Source organism: Sarcophilus harrisii, chromosome 2 (assembly GCF_902635505.1).
Source record: "Sarcophilus harrisii chromosome 2, mSarHar1.11, whole genome shotgun sequence".
NCBI lineage: Eukaryota > Metazoa > Chordata > Mammalia > Dasyuromorphia > Dasyuridae > Sarcophilus > Sarcophilus harrisii.
In genome coordinates, this window is record NC_045427.1 from 170,449,654 (window position 1) to 170,471,073 (window position 21,420).

Genomic DNA, 21,420 nt, shown 5'->3' on the forward strand with positions numbered 1-21,420 from the left:
GACTGAGGAAGATTCTTCACTAAAAGTTTCCAGTGCTGGTGAAATCATAGATCCTACTACCATAATACATTTGATATTTATATAGTACTTTAAAGTTTATAAAATGCACATATTCACATTTGATTCACACAACAAGCTGGCAAAATAGTTACTATATATATTAAAATATTTCACAGTTGAGACAATTTGCTATGAGCAGTTAAGTGACTTACAAAGAGGTTATGTAACATGGTCACAAAGCATGTACAATTTTAAAATAAAACTCAAATTCAGGTTTCTTAGGACTACCAACACTATGTATTATAGTACACAACTTCTCAACTAAGATCAAAAGGAATGTCAGAAGAAACTAGATTTGAACTCAGTTTAAAGGAAAACTTCCTAATCATCAGAATTGACTAAAAGTGGAATAACTATTTCAGGAGGTGTTGAATTTTCTGTCAAGAGATCTTCAAGCATAAACTCAATGACTACTTATCATGGCTCTTGTAAATGATAAGGATTCATATTTCATTTAAGAACTCATTGAAATGATTCTTTACAACAAGACTGTAGGATTCCATAGTACTGACATTCATTTACATACAGCTTCATATCTTATAGAATAAGTCTAAAAAATGTTATCACCCTCATTTTAGAGATAAAGAAATGAGTTCATTAAGTTTAAAATGGTTCTATCAAGGTCACGGTGCTGTCGCTTGGAAGTGAGAGCTGGAACACCTATCTTCAAACTTTAAGTCAAGTATCATTTCCTCTAAAATTTGTAGCCCAGTATATATGATATAGCTGACATAAACACTATGGCTAATCCAATTAAGCAGAAAAACAGTATCAATCAACCAATAAGCATTAAACCCCTACTGTGTGCCAATCACCTACCTATGAATTGGGAATACAAAGAAAAAAACAAAATAGTCCCTGCCCTCAAGGAATTTATATTCTATTTTGGGAAACTGTTTAGCTATTATTTTATGATTAGATAATGTGACATCATCCCCCCATGCAAGATTATTTCTCCCCCCTCTTTTTTCAATTTCTTTTAATGTACTGTTTTTTCAATTAGACTGTGAACTCCTGGAGTGAAGAGACTGTTTTTTGCCTTTCTTTGTATCCTCAGTGCTCAGCATAGTGCCTGACACATAGCAGGCATCTAAGGATTATTGACTAGCTAATTAAAAAGAGAACTTCTGAGATTCATTACTGTTACTCATAATTAATATTCTAAAAGAATAGTGGCAGCATTGATTAAAGTGTTTTATTCCATGTTTCTTTTCCCTTGCTCTTTTTGTGAATTTTACTCAGTGCAATGCATTTTAAATTAGATGGAAAACTGAGATAGAGCAAGTATTTATGTGTCAGATACTGTACTAAATGTTGTAAATACAAATATAAGCAAACAAGACGATCTTTGACCTCAGAGAACTTGCATTCTAATTGGGGAAGATCATACATAAAGAAAATATATAAAGATTCAGAGTGGAAGGTAAGGATATGAATAGAATAGAGATGGCTATGAAATGAGGTAGACATGTGGATTTGATCAAAATAAAATAAAACATAGCTGATAAGAAAATTTGGTTGCATCTGAATTTCCATAGATAAGAGGTAGAAATGATGGCCAAGTAAAGAATATACATTTTTTTTATTATATGCTGCTGGAATAAGCTATATTAATATTTTTAAGCCTATGAGGTCAAGGTATTTGAGACAATGAGAGAAGAAGCAGCTTAGGGTATAAATTGTTTTTCTGGTTCAGAAATTCAGTTAAATAATTAATTGAGAAAGATTTTATGTTTCTGTTGTTTAATAATAAAATATCAGAACATAGTGCTTGATTAACTTAAAATCAGGATGAAAATTTATAAGGAAATGAGCCAGGAGCTAAAGCTACAAAAACATATATATGTAAATAAAGAATACATGTAAATTACAGTATAATTACAAGGTAATGTGAGGGAGAACAGTAAATAAGAGTAGATAATTAAGAACAAGGTATCATTGAGTCTAACCCCTTCATTTTATCAAGAAAGCAACACTTGAACTACAAGGATTCTAACATGTAGAAGTGAGCAAGCAGTACATTCCAAGACTGGAGGATACTTTTGGAAATGTACAAAGACATGTGATAGAATGCTGAGTGCGAGCAGTGACAAGTAATTTTAGATTTGGCTAGACTATGGAATACTTAAGGGGAACTAATATCTAATTTGGAACATATATATTTCTATATTGAAATTTCTCGCTATATATCAAATTTTTATAGTTTTTATATATATTTATGTATTTTATCTCAGAGTCAATAAAGAATCGTTTAAGTTTCTTTGGTTGGTGAGTAACATGGTCAGATTTTTGTTTCAGATCATTAACTTGTTAACTGGGTAGATGATAATCTACAAAGGAAAGACTATTGAAATAAAAATGAGTACTGAAACAGACTATCATATAGATAGAAAGAAATGTATGTAAAATGTTATGACAATAAGACAGACAAGTCTTTGCAACTAATAGAATTGGGTGCTAAAGGGGAGTGAAAAATCAAAAATAGCTCTGAGATTGCAAGCCTAGGTGACTATGAGAACGGTGGAAACTTCCACAAAAAGAAGTTAGGATTAGGAGTGAATGTTGATGGAAAGATTTTCTTTTGCATATGATGAGACTAGAGAACTGCAACTCAGAAGAAAAAACTAGGAACAGATAAATTTGGGAGACATTTGTCTAAAGAAGATAACTGGACACATGGGAGCCTCAAATGTCTGCCATCTCCTTCTCCACATTACTGATTTTGTACTAAAGGTATTTGTTCTTATGTCATATTCCCCCTAATAAACTGGAGTCGTTATGAGGCAGGCTTAATGTCCTATCTAATCCTTCTATCTTCCCCGTACAGTGCATAGTACTTTTTACATAGGAGGGACATAATACTTTTTTTTTTTAATTAATCAGGCCTAGTCTTGTTCTCATATCTAAAAAGTTTCTAAATCTCTACCTTATTTACATCTGACTTAGCTTTTATTCTTTGTTTTCTTTCCTACAAGTTTCTTCCTTAGGATCTTCATTTGCCTATCTCCTAAATTCCTGTGTGATAAACTGACTCACCATGGCTTCAATTCCATGTAAATAAATATATATATCAAACAAGCAAAAAAAAAAAAATAGATTACTTTATCTGAAAATAGTAACAGGCCATCTTTTAACAGACTTACAATAGCCACTGCATTCTAAGATGCACAGATATAATTTTCTGACAGTTTCATAACAAATTTACCAGACTTAAAAATTGGACCTATGAACACAAAGACAAAAAAGACCTCTCCATTCTCAAGGAGTGCACATTCTATTTAAGAAAGTCAATATGTATACACACATATAAGTAAAATCATACAATTACAGATTTTGAGCTGAAAGGAACCTCAAGAGTATATTCCTGAAGTGTCAGTCAAACTCAGGCCTTGACACAGCCCAAACCATTCTAAAATGTTTAACAAAAGAAATAAAAGTATAATACAACATAGATAACATTGATTTTAATTAATACATGTGGTTTTCTAAGTCATTGTGGGATCTGCAGAGATTTGTTTCTATCTGATTTAGATATTCCTAATCTAGTTCAACTTCATTCTTTTACAAATGAAATAACAAGGCCCAGAAGAAATTGTGTGACTTGGGTAGGGTCATAGGTAGGAAGTGGGACAGCCAGGATTTGAACCCAGTTTCTCAGACTTCAAATTCGACATTCTTTCCTCTGCAGCACTATTTGCCTAAATAAAGAATAAATATAAGAGAGTTAGGGATGGGGAAGAGTACTTGCAGTCTGAGGAATTAGGAAGGGCTTCTTATTAAAGATGATGCTTTGTTGTGCCACAGTTCTCTTTTATTGTTTTGACTTAGTTTCCCTTATTGTTCTGACTCAGTTTCCCTAATTGCCCTGCCTGAGTTTCCCTAAATTGGTTCTGCCTCAGTTTCCCTAATTGGTCCTGTCTCAGTTTTCCTAATTGGTCCTGTCTCAGTTTCTCTAATTGTTCTGTCTCAATCCCCTTAATTGCAATCCCCATCCCCACCCTGGTTCATAAAGACTGATATAACTCAGGGCTATTTGCTCTAAGGTTATAAATTGTCAATGTGTAAATTCAGAAAGGGGAACTCCAGACTTTATGTCTGTAGTCAGACATTTTCTTAACTCCTAGTTTATTAGAATTTATGTCCCTACCCCCCAACCTGTCAGAACTGAATTAATGGTTCCTGCCTGAAGATTCTCACTTGCTAGAGTTTGGACTCCAACCCCCTGCCTTTGTTTAGCTACCGTGTATAAATATGTCATGGAGAACTCACCTTGGCTGTGGATGCTGGCTGGATGTTGCATTCTTGGAGACCATAGCCTCATTCAGCCCTGGGACCAAACCATGGATCCATTTGGTCCTAATAAATATCTTCCTTTCAAATAAAATATTACAAACTCTCTAATCTCTATTTTGCCTCAGTTTCTCCAGCATTACTGCTTGAGCTGAGTCTGAAGAAGTCAGTGATTCTTTAAGGAGGAAATGTGTAAGTACATTGCAGCCACTGAGGATGGACAGTACAAGAGCCCAGAGAGAAGAGACAAAACGGAAGGAACAGAAAGGTGGTTTAGGCAGGTCATCTATAAAGTAAAGGAAAGAAAGTATTATATAATGAGACTGGAAAGAGTGATTGAGATCAGATTGTGAAGAGCTTTTAAAGTCAAAGAGAGGAATCCTAGAGTCAATAGGAAGCCAAAAGAGTTTATTTAGTAAGTAAGGACATGGTCACATTTGCAATTAAGTAAACTAGTTTTGCTCTCTTAATTATTATTAGTCTAGGGAAAAAATTTTTATCTCGGCTCTTGCTAATTTTGCTGTGCCTTCCCTCTCATGTAGGAAAGGGGCATTGATCTATATGTAAATAAGGACAAAGTCCCCTACTAATAGATTTAGATTCAGGTTACTTTCAGAATATTTAAATGGATTGGTATAATTTCAAATGATGTATCATGAAAGACCTCTAAGTAATTTTTCACAAATTGTCAACTAAGAATATTCAGTTTCCAAGATTCAGCTAAAAACGGTTCTAAGTATTTTATAAAATAAACTGAAAGTTATCTGCAACCAACTTGTCTTAGAACAAATACTATTCTGATAATAATAATTTCCTTTGTTATCCTAAATCTTATAAAAATTAAATGCAAAAATCAGACCATGATTTAACATCTCTAAATCTCTATAAAAGTCATACTGATTACTGAAATAAGAATTGAGGGGGAAAGATCTCAGTAAATGAATAAAATTGCAAAAGGGAAATGTCCTATTTATTATGCATGATAAATGGAAAGAAAGGATGCCAAAACTGGAAGGGAGAAGTAACTGGCCACCCCCCCAAGTAGAACAGAGTATGTTCCTTAACAAGATGAAAATCCTGAGGACAAATCTAAATCAAATTTGGCAAAGGAGAGGAAACCAATGAAACTGACAAAAGTAATAACACAAGTACAAAGACAATTTAACTAATCATAATGTCACAGGGCAATTACTTTTATTAAAGAGAAAATGAATAACGTCTTTTTTTTTGGGGGGGGGGGGCATGGCATATTTAAATAAGAGGAATCAGGACAGTTGCTGAAGCACAAAAGCAAAATATTAACAGATCTAAAGAAGAAGATCACAACACATGCAATCGTGAGAAAGATTACCATGCCTTATATAACAAAGCATTCTCTCTGAGGAAAACAGTTAAATGTGTATTTTTGTAAAAAAAAAGAGGAAAAAGGACTTGAAAATCAAAAGTTCCATGTATTACATATTTGTAATCACACACACCTAACTAAAATTATAAGCAGAACATCTTCCCTCTCTGTTTGCTCAAAACAGCTAATCAGCTTTCTTTAAATGTACTAGAAAAGTGATTGAATAATTTTACTTCAAACAAAATCCTTTCAAAAATATAGCAAACTGATAATGAAGACTAGAAAAGACCTGTTCCACACTTGTTTCTCCACAGCAGGAACTTAATCACAGATTAGAAAATTCTTTTTCTTACAAAAGACTTTCAGAAGTGATATATTAACTGAACATTTAACCATGTCCAAAAGCCACACAAGTGCATGCCAATAGGAATTTGTTTGAAATTCCTCATATCTTGTTGTTTTAACAAAGTCCATGATGAATGCCTCGTTGATTCTGAATTTTAGCATTAACCCTTTACCCTCTTTACTTTTTCTTTTTAAAACAAATCTTTAAGTCATGTTAGTATACTATCATTTAAATTTGTTAATATTAGATGACTAGCAGTTAATTTTATAAAAAGTGAAATTTTAATAGAGTAGCAATAAGAGAGACAAGTAAAAAAAAATACCTTCTTATCACCCAGTGGAGAGTGAGATTGCTCCACCATTGTCTATCTTGAGAATATAGAGAAAGTGCAGAGAATAAAACATCATTAGGTAGACCATCCACAATGCAAGAGAAAAGTAACCATTTGACAATTCATTTCTCGAATAAGGTTTATTCCAATTTTAGTAACTATGAGATCATCACTGCAGATTAGTAAGTGAAGAACAGAACAATTCAGTGTTTTGAACAGTCTATATTATATAGTCTATTACTGCAATGACAAATATGTAATACATGGAACTTTTGATGTTTAAGTCCTTTTTCCTCTTTTTTTTTTTTTTTTTAACAAGAAAACACATTTAACTGCTTTCCTCAGAGAGATTTAAGTATAAATTAGGTATTTTGGTAGCACAGTAGTTAGAGGACTAGATTAGGAAATTGGGAAGACAGGAATTAGAATCCTGCCTCAGGCAGTTACTGGCTATGTAACTCTATGCAAGTATTGAAATTCTTTTAGCTTCGATTTTCTTCTCTATAAAATGAGGCTAATAATACTGTTGCAGGGCTGTTGAGAGAATAAAATAATGCGTGTGAAGTGCCTCGTAAACTTTAAAGCACTAAATTTTAACTATTCTTATCATGGCAACTAAATAGTTCCTGGGATAGGGTGCTAGCCTTGGAGCTAGGAAAAAATTAGTTCAAACCCCACTTTAGAAATTTACTGGCCAAAGAGATACTAAAGAAGGGAAAGAGATCTGTATGTGCCAAAATGTTTGTGGCAGCCCTCTTTGTAGTGGCTAGAAACTGGGAAATGAATGGATGCCCATCAATTGGAGAATGGTTGGGTAAATTGTGGTATATGAATGTTATGGAATATTATTGTTCTCTAAGAAATGACCAGCAGGATGAAAACAGAGAGGCTTGGAGAGACTTACATGAACTGATGCTAAATGAAATGAGCAGAACCAGGAGATCATTATATACCTCAACAACGATATTGTATGAGGATGTATTCTGGTGGAAGTGGATTTCTTTGACAAAGATCTAACTCAGTTTCAATTGTTCAATGATGGACAGAAGCAGCTACACCCAAAGAAAGAATACTGGGAAATGAATGTAAACTGTTTGCATTTTTGTTTTTCTTCCTGGGTTATTTTTACTTTCTGAATCCAATTCTCTCTGTGCAACAAGAGAATTGTTTGGTTCTGCACACATATATTGTATAGGATATACTGCAACATATTCAACATATATAGGACTGCTTGCCATCTAGGGGAGGGGGTGGAGGGAGAGAGGGGAAAAATCGGAACAGAAATAAGTGCAAGAAATAATGTAAAAAATTATCCTGGCATGGATTCTGTCAATAAAAAGTTATTATAATAAAAAAAAGACAAAAAAAAAAAAAAGAAAAGAAATTTACTGGCGGTGTTATCCTTATAAGGAAGGATAAATTACTTAATGTTATGCTACATGGTTTTGTTTTGTTTTTTTAAGGGATAATACTAGTATCCACCTAACTGGATTGTTATAAGGATAAAATGAGATAATATTTTAGAGGAATTCAATTTTTATTGAGATCCTGTCTACAGATTTTTTTTTAATTGAGGTCCATCAAGAAGTGAATTATTCTAAATAACAAAGCTAAAGAGTAAAAAGGTTAAGATCTAAACCCAGGTCATATACGAAAACACCACTCTTTCGATTATGCCAGACCTTTGTGCCAATATCTGATGCACCCAATGTTGAGATGAGTAAGATCTGTAGTTTACAATCAATTAACTGAGAACCCTGGATAAAGTCACAATTTAAAAAAATAATCATCTAAAATTTTTTACATTTTTTACATTTTAGCCAAATTTAGGCTTATGTGGCCAGACTTTCCAAAAAGTGGTTATACTTTCACTTCTATCACCCTCTTCTCTGATCATGGTGGGGAAATAATTCATGCTTCCCATTGGTACTTCAATGCTTTCTCTTTATCTTCATCACTCAATAATTTCTCTTTTTTAAATGACATTTTATTTCCCCAAATATATGCAAAGATAGTTTTCAATATTCACCTTTGCAAAATCTTGTGTTCCAACTTTTTTCTCCTCCTCCCCGCCCTAAGACAGCAAACAACTTGATATAGGTTAAAAGTGTGCAATTCTTCTAGACATATTTCCATATGTTATGCTGAGCAAAAAAAAAAAAAAAAAATCTAACTTCTCCTTTTAGCTTTACTTCTAAGTATGTAGCACCCAATCAATATTTTAGAAGCTGTTGTCTCCTTAGTTCCAAGATACTTCACTTCTTTTCTCTGTGACTTTGCTGCTTGTTCCTTCTTTCCTCCCAAACACTATCTTCATAATAGAGGGTTCCAACATAGATAAAGATACTCCCTCAAACAATTTTATTCCCAGTTACTCAACTTGCTCACTTCCCATGCCCTGTTCCTCCACGTACTTCGACTACACATAGATTAATCTTTCTATCACCCATAAGAGTTCCACTTCCATGTATATGAACTTTATAATTCCTTTATCTGATCACAAACTGTTGTCATTCCATTATTCCATCTGTCTTGGAATCCCAAATCCCGGTCTTTTGTTCTCACTGTGACTTCCAACACTTCCTTTTCTGTTTTTCCACCCCCATGTTATCACTCCTACACTAACTATACTCTCCTCCCTTCTTGACTTTGATCACTTGAACCAAAACAATTTTACATTATTCTTTCAAATTCCTTTCTCCCTTATCTAAGATCTTGCCTTGCCAAACTGCATCTTTGGGATACTTTCACAATCCATTATCTTTCTCCTGTAGCACAGAAAAATCATGAAATCATGCTGACTGGATCCACAATGTTTATATTACATCATCTCAACTGAGCCCTCACTGGAGCAAAGCAATCTTTTTACACCTCCCTAATTAATTCACTGAAGCAATTTTTCTAAACTTCTTCATCTCTTCTCAAACTTTTTATAGCTCTACCTCAGACAATTCTCTCAAATGAGAACCATACCTCATAGTTCAATGAAAAAATCGAGCATCTTTGCTAAGAGCTACCTCTTTTCCCTTCCACTTCATCTCACATCACTCAGTTGCATTCTGCTCTTCCTGAATCTCTTTCTCACATGAAGAGGTCACCCTTCTTTGCAATGCAAACCCCTTAAGATGTGTAAATGATCTTATTTATCTTCTCTAGCAGATTGACCCCTTTATTAGACAAACTTTCACTTTTGTTCAGTTCTCATTTACTTCACACTTGCACTACTGCAATAGCCTGTCAGTTAGTCTCTCTGTCTCAGGTGTTTCACCATTCCAGATCATTCTCCACCTAGCTGTCAAAATGATCTTCCTGGGGCAGCTAAATGGCACAGTAAATAGAGCACTAGCCCTGAAGTCAGGAGGACCTGAGTTCAAATGTGACCTCAAATACTTAATACTTCCTAGCTATGTGACCCTGAGCAAGTTACTTAACCCCAAGTGCCTCAGAAAAAAAACAAAAGAAAACAACTTCTTAAAACACAGGTCTGACCCTATCTACTCAATAAATCCCAGTGGCACTCTCTTATCTCTAAGATCAAATATAAATCGCTGTTTTGTATCTAAAGTATATCATAATTGGTCTCTTTTCAGTCTTTTTATACTTTATTCTCATTGATGTATTCCAAACAGGATATACCCTCACTAAACTCCACCCACTGCTTTCAGTGGATGAACCTCACGCCTTGAACAATGCATTTTCTTGCCTCTATGGCTTCCTTCAAATCTCAGCTAAAGTTTCCCCTTCTGTAAGATTCTTTTCCCAGTCTTCCTCAATCTTAGTGTTTTCCCTCTAGTGTTATTCTCAGTTCATCCTGTAGATATCTTGTTTGAACATAATTCTTTGCATGTTGTGATTTTAAGGACATACCTTCCATTTAAGGAGGGCACCTACCTCATAATTTCCCACCAGGCTTTACTCCTAGATTTTATCATACTCAGGTCAGATCTTATAACCCACATGTTTGTATTTAAAACCCCTTATAACATGTTCCCTTATTGCTTTTCCACTATTTTTACAGCTTTTTCCTTCCCTCTTCCCAACTTTTATAAAATCTTATTGGATTTTCAATCCATTTTATAATTGCTAAAACTGAAATTCAGTGAGAAATTTGCTGAAGATAATACAGCTACTCAGAGATGAGAAGTCCAAAGAGAGCTCTTCTGATTTCCAGCATAGTATTCTTCCTATTATACTACCAAACCATACAATTTTACTAACAAAATATCAGGAGGTATCTGTAAGATTAACATCTATTTTCTAGTGTGTTGTCAAGTGAAAATATGAATAAAATCTGATAGAAACCCATGGTTATTTGGTACTGAGAGTATTAATCATATCTCCACTGTTATAGAACCCTTTTAGCATTTACTCTGATTACCTTTCTTCCCCTAGACTCACTTGAACCTCATAGTTTCAAATAGCAGAAACTATGAGCTGGCAAGATCAATCTTTTTGAATATGAAAGTGACACATATCAGCCTATTTACTAAGAGTATCCATGTGGAAAGTTGGAAGAAACCCTGGCAGGAATATAAACTATACCTAAAGAATTCTCCTAAAGAATATCTACAATAAAGGAGATCATTAAGCCATCATGTGGACTCTATAACAGTTCTAATCCTGAATGTAAGTAGGCACTCTACATAAATATACTCAATGAAAAGGTATAGGTTTTTTTAGATTCTATTTACATTTCAGATACCAATATTTTAAATGAGTATTTAATGTTAAAGACAAAAGTTCCCTGCTTTTTCTAAAAAGTTCTGATGTTAAACACTAGTGGGACAGATTTAAATTACTTCTGTGATATCATCATGAAAGATTTGTTTTTTAGATGTTCTTTGACGTAATATCTGTTGGACTGATATCTGTTATAACTAGCATATTCCTATCATTGCCAAGTTCTAGCATCTTTAACCAAAGGCAGTTTATAAAAACTATTAACAGATAAATTTGTGCATCAGAAATTAAGAGAACTTTCAATTTTTGCAGGATCAACTATCAATTTATCCTAAGAGTTCCCTTTTGCAGATAGTGCCCTATCATACCATATCCAGCAGATCTGAGTAATAGAAAATTATTTAGTGAACACTTAAATCACCGTTTAGGAAGTGTGACAATTCCCCTAAATGTATAACAGAATACATACTGATTTTTCTAGAAAAAAAAATAAATAGAGCTTTTTAGTGGATTGGTTTATTACTAATGCATTTCATAAATATATAGATAATATCACTATCAGCATTTCCAATTCATTTCATGATAAGCTACAAAGTGATACTTTTCCAAGAGAGGTAAATTGTCTATTTATGAGAGCCAAAGTGATGGCTAATTATAAACTTTAAAGAAAAAATCAGATAAGTAAAAACTCTTAGAAGCATATTCCATCTACAACTCTAACCCAGTAAGTTAGTACAAGTAACTTTTATATATATATATATATATATATATATATATATATATATATATATATATATATGAAGGGAGAAAGACAATAAAGACATAGTAAGTTGTTTCTAGGTATCCTAAAATAAAATGGTATTCTCCCAATTCCACTGTCTTGAGTTCCTGTTTTCAGTGTTATACCTTCTTACAACTCTACTTTACTCTCTTATTTTACTCAAATATGTTTTTAATAATAATAAAAAATAACTTAAAATCTACAGTGGAAACTAATTGGAGAGATTAAATAAGATAGTCAATCTCTTGATGACACTAGAGAGTCAATACCTAACACTGGCCATATGACCTTAACAAAATCTCTTACCTTCTGTCATCAGATGGAAACAATACTTGTAGCAATCATCTATTGGGTAAGTTGTTAGGGTAAAATGAAATATTCTATCTTTAACTTTCAAGAATTCATCATTATTATTATTGTTGGTAATCAGGAATTACTTTTCCATTCTTTGAATTATCTAGGCCATTTATCCCTCTAATTTAAACTAAGTCGATTCTATGACTACAGGAAACTTTAGGATTACCTACAAATTTTATTTTATTTTGTTTTTTTGCTCCTCTGAAGAAATCTGCCTGAAGGTGAATGCTTTTCCCTAACATAATTTTGATACATTTTATGAATTCAAATGTCAAATATATACAAAATTCATTATTATCTTATGAATGGATTTCTCTAGAAGCTTTTAACAAGTCTGCCTGTTTCATAATCCTCCATTCGGCCAATAAGGTAATTTTTCTAAAGTACAAATCTGATCATATCACCCTTCTACTCAATAAACTCCAGTGGTTCCCTATTACCATTAGGATCAAATATACTCTGATTTTGCATTCAAAAGCCTTTCATATGATAGTTCCTGCTGTTTTTCCAATGTTTCTAAAACATCACTCTCCAACATGCACTCTTTGACTTAGTAACATTAGCCTTCTGGACATTTCTTCAAACAAGACATTGCATCTCTCAGTTCCAGGTATTTTCTTTTACTGTTCCCTATTCCTGAAATATTCTCTCTCCTACTGACCTCCCAAATTTCCCAACTATACTTCTTTCTTTTACTGGAAGCTTTCTTTGACCCCTCTCATTTCTGGTGCTTTCTTTATATCAATTATTTCCAATTTATAGTTAATTTTGTATATATTTGCTTGCATGTTGTCCCACGCACTAGATTGTAAGCAACTTTGGGGAAAGGACTATCTTTTGTTTCTTTTTGTATTCCCAGTGTTTATCATATCTGGTACATTTTTGTTGTTTAGTCATTTTTCAGTTGTTTCCAACTCTTTGTGACCCCTTTTGGGATTTTCTTGGCAAAGATATTTGGATGGTTTGCTGTTTCCTTCTCAGTCTCATTTTATAGATGAGGAACTAAGGGAAATTGGGTTAAGAGACTTGCCAGGATCACAAAACTAGTTAAATGTCTGAGGCTAGATTTGAACTCAGGAAGATGTCTTTCTGATTCCAGGTCTGACACTTATCTATTGTGTTACCTAACTGACCAATTTGACACAGAGTAGATGATTAATAAATATTTACTGATCAAATGATTTAAAACTGAAAAAAGATTGTTCTTTATCTGAATAAAAGGTCTAAGCTTGGCACTTATGACTCCATAATTTGGTTTCCACTGACCTTTTTAATGTTATATCATATATTACTATACTTTAGGCATTCTTTGCTCTAGTCAAACTCATCCCCTTGCTTTGTTCCATATCAACTCTGGATCTCTTGTTTTCTGACAGGTGGTTTCTATGTCTGGAATATATTCTTTTTCCTCCTCTGCCTCTTGGAATGTCTAGCTTCCTTTATTACATAGTTTAGGTGCCATCTCTTATGTTGAGTTTATCAAACCTATTCACTTCTGCTCCACAAAAAAAAAAAAAATTCCTTTGTGCATGTTTTATTCTCCTAGCGTATGAAAGTACCTTGAAGAAAGCATTGTTTTACTTTTGTCTTTGTATTCCTAGGTTAGCACAATGTCTTGTAGGAAATAGATGCTAAGGTAAATGCACAAAGAAAACACAACTAACTCACCCCAAGGAGGGACATGTAATTTGAGATATTTTTCCAGAAGTGCTGTTAAATTTCCATTACTACAGCCAGACTCTCTCCCCTGAGGTATGGGAGCACAGAATATCAGGGAACAACAGTGCAGTGGTTGGTATCAAGATGTGAACAATCTGTGGCTAGAGTCCAGGGCAAAACTAACAGATCTAGCAATGTTTATTGTAAAACTTAATGTGAACATTTTTCTCATACTTACTTCCACAAAATCATGATATACAGGGAAAAGCATTAAAAATGCTAAATGCTTCTGAACCCCTACCATTTCTAATAGTCAATCTTTTCTACTTAAAATTTGTGCATACTCCTTAAAATAGAACATCTTAAAATGAAATAAATTTCCATTGCAGTTGCCTACAATTCAATTAAACAAAATTTTATTAAGTGTTTATTGTCTCAGAATGAGGCCAAGCAATGCACAAAAACCTTTGTGCTCAAGAAGTTTACATTCTAATGAGAATTATAACATATAAACATATAAGTAAACAGAAAGTAACTTGAAGAGATAAATTATAAATAATTCAGGGGATCAAGGTGGGCTTCACTGAGGAGTTGGCCTCCAAGGTAATCCTTAAGAGAAGAGAGACAGGGGAGCAGGGAGGAAGGAGCAGCACTTTACAGGTCAAGGAATATATTCTGTGAGGACACAGAGACAGGAAATGAAATGCTGAGTTCAGGAAATGGCTAAGCCAAACTAGGTGCTAGCAACTAGTTTGTTGGAACTTCATTAAGTGGAGAAATATGAAAAAAAGATGAGTTGAAGCCATATTACAGAAGGCCTTAAATGTCATAATGAGAATTATATTTTATCCAGAAGCAAATTGTCACTAAATGGTTTGTTTCTGGCTTTTCCCCCCAGGAGTGTGACAATGTCAGATCTCTCTATTAGGGAGATTATTTTAGAAATTTTGTAAAGAATGTATTGCAGAAGAATGATACAAAAGACAGAGAGATCAATAATGAAGCACTGTCCTAGGAAACAATGGAAGAACAAATGAATGTATTGAAAAGTACTTTTTAAAAAAGCAATTATTATGATTATGACTATTAATTGCTTAATCCGTACTTATTATATGTCAAGCACCATGCTAAGCTCTGGAGGACAAAAAAATTGTTACTTTTTTTTAGCCTTCATTCTTTAAGAGGACCAATGATATCCATGGGTGAATTGCAAAAGAATTGGATTGAAGTGATGCAGAGATATACAAAGTCATCAGCCTCACTCTCTCCTCCAGAGTCAACTGAGTCCAGTAACCAACACATAAGTCAAGACAGCTTAAAAAAAAAATAAAATCTGACAGTCCCTGCTCCTTAAGAAGTTTACATTCTAACAGTAGGAGAAAATATATGTAAGAAAATGATAGCCAGGGAAAAGTATTTTGGATCAGAAAGCTATAAGCATAGTGAGATAGATTAATATGGTAATAGATGTATAAAACACTTTCTATTAGCAATGATAATACTGATGTGATTATGGTTCCATACAATGACAATGGGATTATGTTATGGGCCAGAACTCTGAACTTGAAACAAAGGATTCTTACAAGGTACTAAGTCAGTGGAATTGATAGGGACAATAGTTATCTAATTTAGCATGGTTCAGTATGATTGATTTAATCCTATAGGGAGATGTTATGGGCCAGAACTTGAAACAAGGTACTAAGTGGAATTGAGGAGGTAATGGTTAAATCTAGTTTTAGCATTGATTTAATCCTACAACAAACAATGTTTTCCTCGTGATATATACTAGGATTGTTTGTACTCAGTGTAAAGCATATAAGCAAGAAGCTCTCAGGGCCAGGAAGGACAAGCACACCAGAAGCTCTCAGAGGCTGAGACAGATTAATTTCATCTTCAATCTTTGTTGTGGCTGGAGGCTGAAGCAAAAATCCTTGGAAGTCTGGGAGATTCAGAAGCCAGAGAAGGCAGGAGGGAACTCAAGCTCTCCAGGCCAAACTGAAAGGCTCTCCAGAAAGCCCAGCCCCAGGAAGGAGATAGTAAAGGATCTGGACTATAAGAAATCTAACCGGGTTCCAGGAAAGGAGACAAGACTTGGAAAGAGACAATAAAGGATTTGGATTTTAGTACCTGGCTGCATTTGGGGTGATTACTCAGAACGGAAACAAAGGCTGCTCCCAGAGACCCCAAGAAAACTCCATCAAGATAACATTACATTTTAGATTACAGGATTGAGTAGTTAGGTGAGAGGAAATATATACATGGCAACAAGGCAGCAGCAAGCAAGTCAGGGCTGAAGCTGGCCTGATAAAGTGGGTCATCCATGAAGCATTCACCAGGAATCTTGGGGGAGCCCCAGAGTAGTAGCTTCAGAGTTAAAAGGCTTACATCTTCCAGAAAATGGTTTCCATTTGAGATAGCAAGATAATTGGTAAGAGGTTGAAAAAGGAGAAAAAGCATAATATAGGTGTGAACAGTAGTCAAGGAAGTAAAGAGAAAATCCAAACAAGGAATATTATGTAAGTGGAATCTTTAAGATTTAGCGATTTACTTAGTTTATGGCAAGTGAAGATGATCACTACAGGAATGTATGTAGAGAGGAAGATATTGGATAGAAGTTAGGAAGAATACCTATGTTTTGAGAATGGTACATAGATGATAATATAACAAAGGAAATGGTCTATTAGATGTGAGAAAAACTAGAGAAGATCAGATTCATGAAAGGCAAAGATAGGGAAAGCACTGGAAATAACGTATAATTAACAGTGTTAAAAACTATGTTTATTATATTTTATTATTTGCTGTCTTGAGGAGGGGAGAGAAAAGGGAAAGAGAAAAAAAATTTGAACTCAAAATCTTATAAAAATGAATGTTGAAAACTATCTTTACATATAATTGGGGAAAAATAAAATGCTTATATACAAAAAAAGTAAAATAAACATGGATGAAGACAGAAGAAACAATATCAACAGTTAGATCTAAGAGATAGTCTTAAAGAGAGTAGTCTTAGTAGAAAGGTAGGGACAGAAGCTGGATTACAAGGGACTAACAAGTGAGAACTAAGAAAGTAGAGAAAGTAGTGTAAATAACTTTCTAGGACTTAAGCAATACAACAGAAAAAAGTATCATTTCAACTTGAAAGGACATTGAGATAAAGGTAATTAAAAAAAAAAAAAAATGTGCTTAGATAGCATGTTTGTAGCCAGCAGGGAAAGAAAGAGTAGAAAAGGAAAAACTGAAAGTAACAAGCTATAGAGCAAATGAGATAAAGGACCTAGAAGGAAGGTAGAAGGAAAAGAGCAGTGGTGTAGAGTATTCTGAGGTCTAGAGTAGGGAAGATAATAGAGCTCTCAACAGTAGACTGGTTTTCCCAGTAAAGTGAAAGAAAAGACTGACAGAAAGCTTTGAGATAGGAGTGGTAAGGAGAAAGAAAGAATTATAAATAAGTTAAGTAAAATTACCTTCAGTTGGAATTTTAAAAAATATGTAAATTAAACTTTAAGGAACCATCAACCTTTAACCTTAAACTTTAAAGGAAACAAGCCATTCAAAGTTTCTAGAACAATAAAATCGTATCAAATCAAAATTTGCTTTTATTTAACGGCATCATTTCAAAACCTCATCATTTTGAGCCAAATCTCTGTGGTCTTTGGTGTATTTCAGTGCTCTCAAGTGTTTCAAGCAACCCTCTAAGATTTTAAATTGAAGAGAACTTGTTGACTTCCACTGATTACAAGAGATTCCTCATCCATAGTTCTTATAGCAATGAAATCACAGGAATCAACAAATTACTTCACTTCTTAGCCCAAAGCTGAAAGGTTTCTATTTCATTAGATACTCAATATGAGATGAATCAACATGGCAAGATATTTTCCTAAGACTCAATTATTTCAACAGATTTCAATAAAAGACATCATTTAGAAAATATTAACAATATTTGTATTCCTGAGTTCTGTTTTCACACAGCTGCCAAATTATTTTCAGATGGTTCAAGTCTAGTCATGTTATTTTATCGCTTAAGAATTACCAATGGCCTCTTGATCTAGAATAAACTATAAAATGGTTCCAGTTCACATTTCCAGGTTTGCTACACATGACTCTTTCCTCTAGTTTCCACTAAATTGGCCTATCCAGTTCTCGCTAACTTTTTAAAAGAGGCATTTTCCCTCTTTCCGTCTCTTTCTCTGTGTATCTTTGTCTCCCCCTCACCCCACTCTCTCTCACTTTCTTTGTATAATTGTCCTCCATGGCTGGAAAGTATTCCCTCCTCCTTTCTCTTATTAGATTCTAAGGTTCTCTAGCTTCTTTCAAAGTTTGATTCATGTACTTATTGGGAAGTCTAGTGATTTTTCTTGTCAGTTCTCCCTCTCTCCCCACCTTAAATTATCACATATATATTTAATTATTTGCATGTAATATTCCCTATCCTCCAGTAGAATGGAAACTCTTTGATGACAAGGACTAGTTTTTGTCCTGGGCTTCTATGAGAATAAAATGAGTTAGTATCTATATTTAAGCGTGTATGTAAAACTACATATAATGTGTTTATATGCATACATACATACACACACACACGTATTACATTCTGCAAACCTTAAAGCACTACATAAGTGTTACCTTTTAGTTAGCTAGATATGAAGGAGGGCTGATAGAATAAAAAATAAAAAATAAGGAGAAGTCTTGATGGAAGCCAAAAAAACTGAAAGTCATGTTGGCTTTCCCTTACTGTAATGCAAGAGTTATTTGAGAGGTTTTTCATCAAACTTTTCAGGCACTTTCACATACATTTACCAGATTTCTATATTTCTGAAAAGGGTTCACTATAAACTCAATCTACTTAAACATTTACTGTGTAAATAATAAAGCATTTTTTTATCTACTTGAAATCAAGTTCCATTAAATTATCCTGTATTTTTCTTTGGTCTCACAGACATGGCAATTATTATTAGCTGCCAATTTTAAATTTAGGAGATAGAAGTTGTCAAAAAAAATCAAAGGAAAATAGAGCCAAACTAAGGTTAGGATAACAGAAATAGACAGTTCTAGAATGAGTTGTGCTGTAAATTATTCATTTAAAAAAATATATTTTTTAAAAGTTGGTTTTAGTCAGTATTTACACTTCTTACTATGCATGACTTGAACTCAAAATTTGATAATTCTAAAGTGAAAGATGGTTTATGTTCTTAAGCCTTACCTAGTGAATATTTATTCAGATTACAGACGACAACAAGTACTGGCATAACTAAAAGACTTTAGTATTCTGAAGATCTAAAGATGTCTTGGAAGCAAGATTTGAGAAAGCTCACATTGCATGAATATAAATGTACATTACTCCAAGGCCTGAATGTGACCATGGCTCTTATTTTTGTGAACATTATAACTTTTTAAGATTTACCCAAAATTAATTTTGGAAAAAACCCTTCAGTTTGATAGGTTAGTTTATATTTCATAATTTCAGAGCAGATCATTAAGATGTACCAACTCTTAAAAGTTTAAAATAATATTTTTATACAAGTACACTGACCTTTCTGACTTTTTTAGTTTTTTTGGGTTCCTCTGGAGATTTGATCTTTTGGTCTTTAAAGCCTTCAGAGACTTCATCTAAAATATCAAGCTTCACTTTTCCACTTTCAACACCTAAAATCCAAGTGAATTGAAACTTAATTAGAAACTAAAACAGACAAGTTCAAATTGACATATCAAGAGAAAAGTTAAAAATAAAACTTCCTTATTTGTTATAGTAAGAAGGCTTAGTTTAGGTTTTGTTGAAAGATATAAACATCATATACTTTTAGTTCTTTGAACTACTCAGGCTTTGCATTCTGTTTCATTTCAAATAGCCAAAGTAGGTTATATTATTCAATATTTTTTTAAAAAGTATTTTTCCCTTGGTAGTATAATATTATCAAATTTGTCTAGAACAAAAAAAAAGTATACTCTAGATTTTTTGTTTATTTGAAATAAAACTGTCTTTTTATAAGTTCCTGTCTGTAGATTACCATAAAATATTACATATTAGAATTCTTCCTAAAATTTAAAGAAATTGTTTTGGATGAAGAATATGTAATAATTGCTGTAGCTATCACTATCAAATATCTCAAACTGAGACAAAGTTCTTAGTACTAATCAATCAATAAGTCTCTATCATGTGCCAAGTACTGTAATAGGAGCTCAGGAGTACACACACTACACATACACACATGTCCTACTTCTTCTTGCAGGATTATTCTTCCAATAATGCCATATGGACACAATTCATGAAATAAAATAGTCTCTAAAGAATCAAAATTATAAGTGAGTTTACTCAGTTGAAATGGACACAGGGATGGTTAGCATGAACAGGCTGAAAAAATATTACCAAAAACCTATGCACAAAAATCTGTATAAAAGATGTTACCTCTCTCAAACAAGACGTAGGATGACCATGGTGTGTTCATAGCATCACAAATCTTTTTACAGCCAGAATCATGTCAAAGCTTATCTAACCCAAAACTAATTTTACATTTTAGGAAACTGAGACCAACAGAATTCAAGTGGCTTGTATAAGGTCATACAATCAGTATCAAAAACAGGATATAAACCTAAGTCCTCCGACTTCAAATCCAGCACATTTTCTATTGAGAAGAAAGGGATAATTGGTATGACTTGAATGTTTCTTAGCCTCCTAGAAGTATTGTGATTTTAAAATAGGATTTCTGGAAATGTAAATGAATATGATTAACTGAAATGAAGTGTAGATAAAACTTTTGAAAATAGAAAAGATTTTTTTTTCATATCACAATAAAGCCTCAGAATGGTATATTAATGGCAGAAAAGACAATGTATGACCATTTCAATAATTTGCACACCTGAGTAAATGCAAAGCAGAACATAATTAGGTGCTGACTTATTCAACCAGAAAATATTTATTAAGCTCTTATTACTTGCCCCACATTGTATTAGGTGCTGGAGATACAAAGACAAAAAAAAAAAAGCAGACTCTGACCTCTGAAAACTTACATTCTATCAGGGAAGGGAAAAATGTATATAGTTGATAGATGAATAATTATTAACTACTATGTATCAGACATTGTGCTAATAAATTTTGGTTATACAGAGAAATGCAGAAGGCTGACCCTGCTCACAAGAAAGTCTAATGGGGGAGACAATAGGTAAATAACTACCAAAAAACTGTATATGGGATGATGTTAAGGGACAGGTCAGTTCTCCGAGAGCCTCCACAGCTGTGGATCATAGCATCTGAAGGAGCTGCAGGGAAGCCTTTGCTGACACAGTTGCTGCAGACTGGAAATGAGATAAATTAGAGACAGAGGGAAGAGGAGAGAGGTCATACAATGCAACTGCCTCTCAGTCTCCTTGTATCATCCTCTCACATGAGGAGATCCATTCTGACTTGCATTTCTAGTAGCCACTGTCAGGTGGCTCCCGTGTATTTCAACAGGATAAATTGAAAATGACCTCAGAGGAGAGGGCCTAGCATTAAGAAGAAGCAGGAGAAGCATCTTGTAGAATGCAGAACTCTTGCTAAGATTTTGAAAGAGCAGGAAATCTAGTGGGCAGAACTGAGGAGGGAT

At 33.7% G+C, this 21,420-nt stretch overlaps 1 protein-coding gene across 6 annotated transcripts in view; it reads right to left on the reverse strand.

The window, feature by feature from the left end:
• Nucleotides 1-21,420, reverse strand: part of MCPH1 (microcephalin 1) — a 336,480-nt gene that overhangs the window by 240,962 nt on the left and 74,098 nt on the right. For all 6 annotated transcript variants that reach the window (XR_004231848.1, XM_031951145.1, XM_031951144.1 and 3 more), the window contains one exon: nt 19,371-19,483. Coding sequence is in view for 5 of the 6 variants with exons in the window: in XM_031951145.1 (XP_031807005.1) it covers nt 19,371-19,483 (113 nt within the window). In the remaining variant the exon portion in view is untranslated. The remainder of the gene's footprint in view (nt 1-19,370; nt 19,484-21,420) is intronic.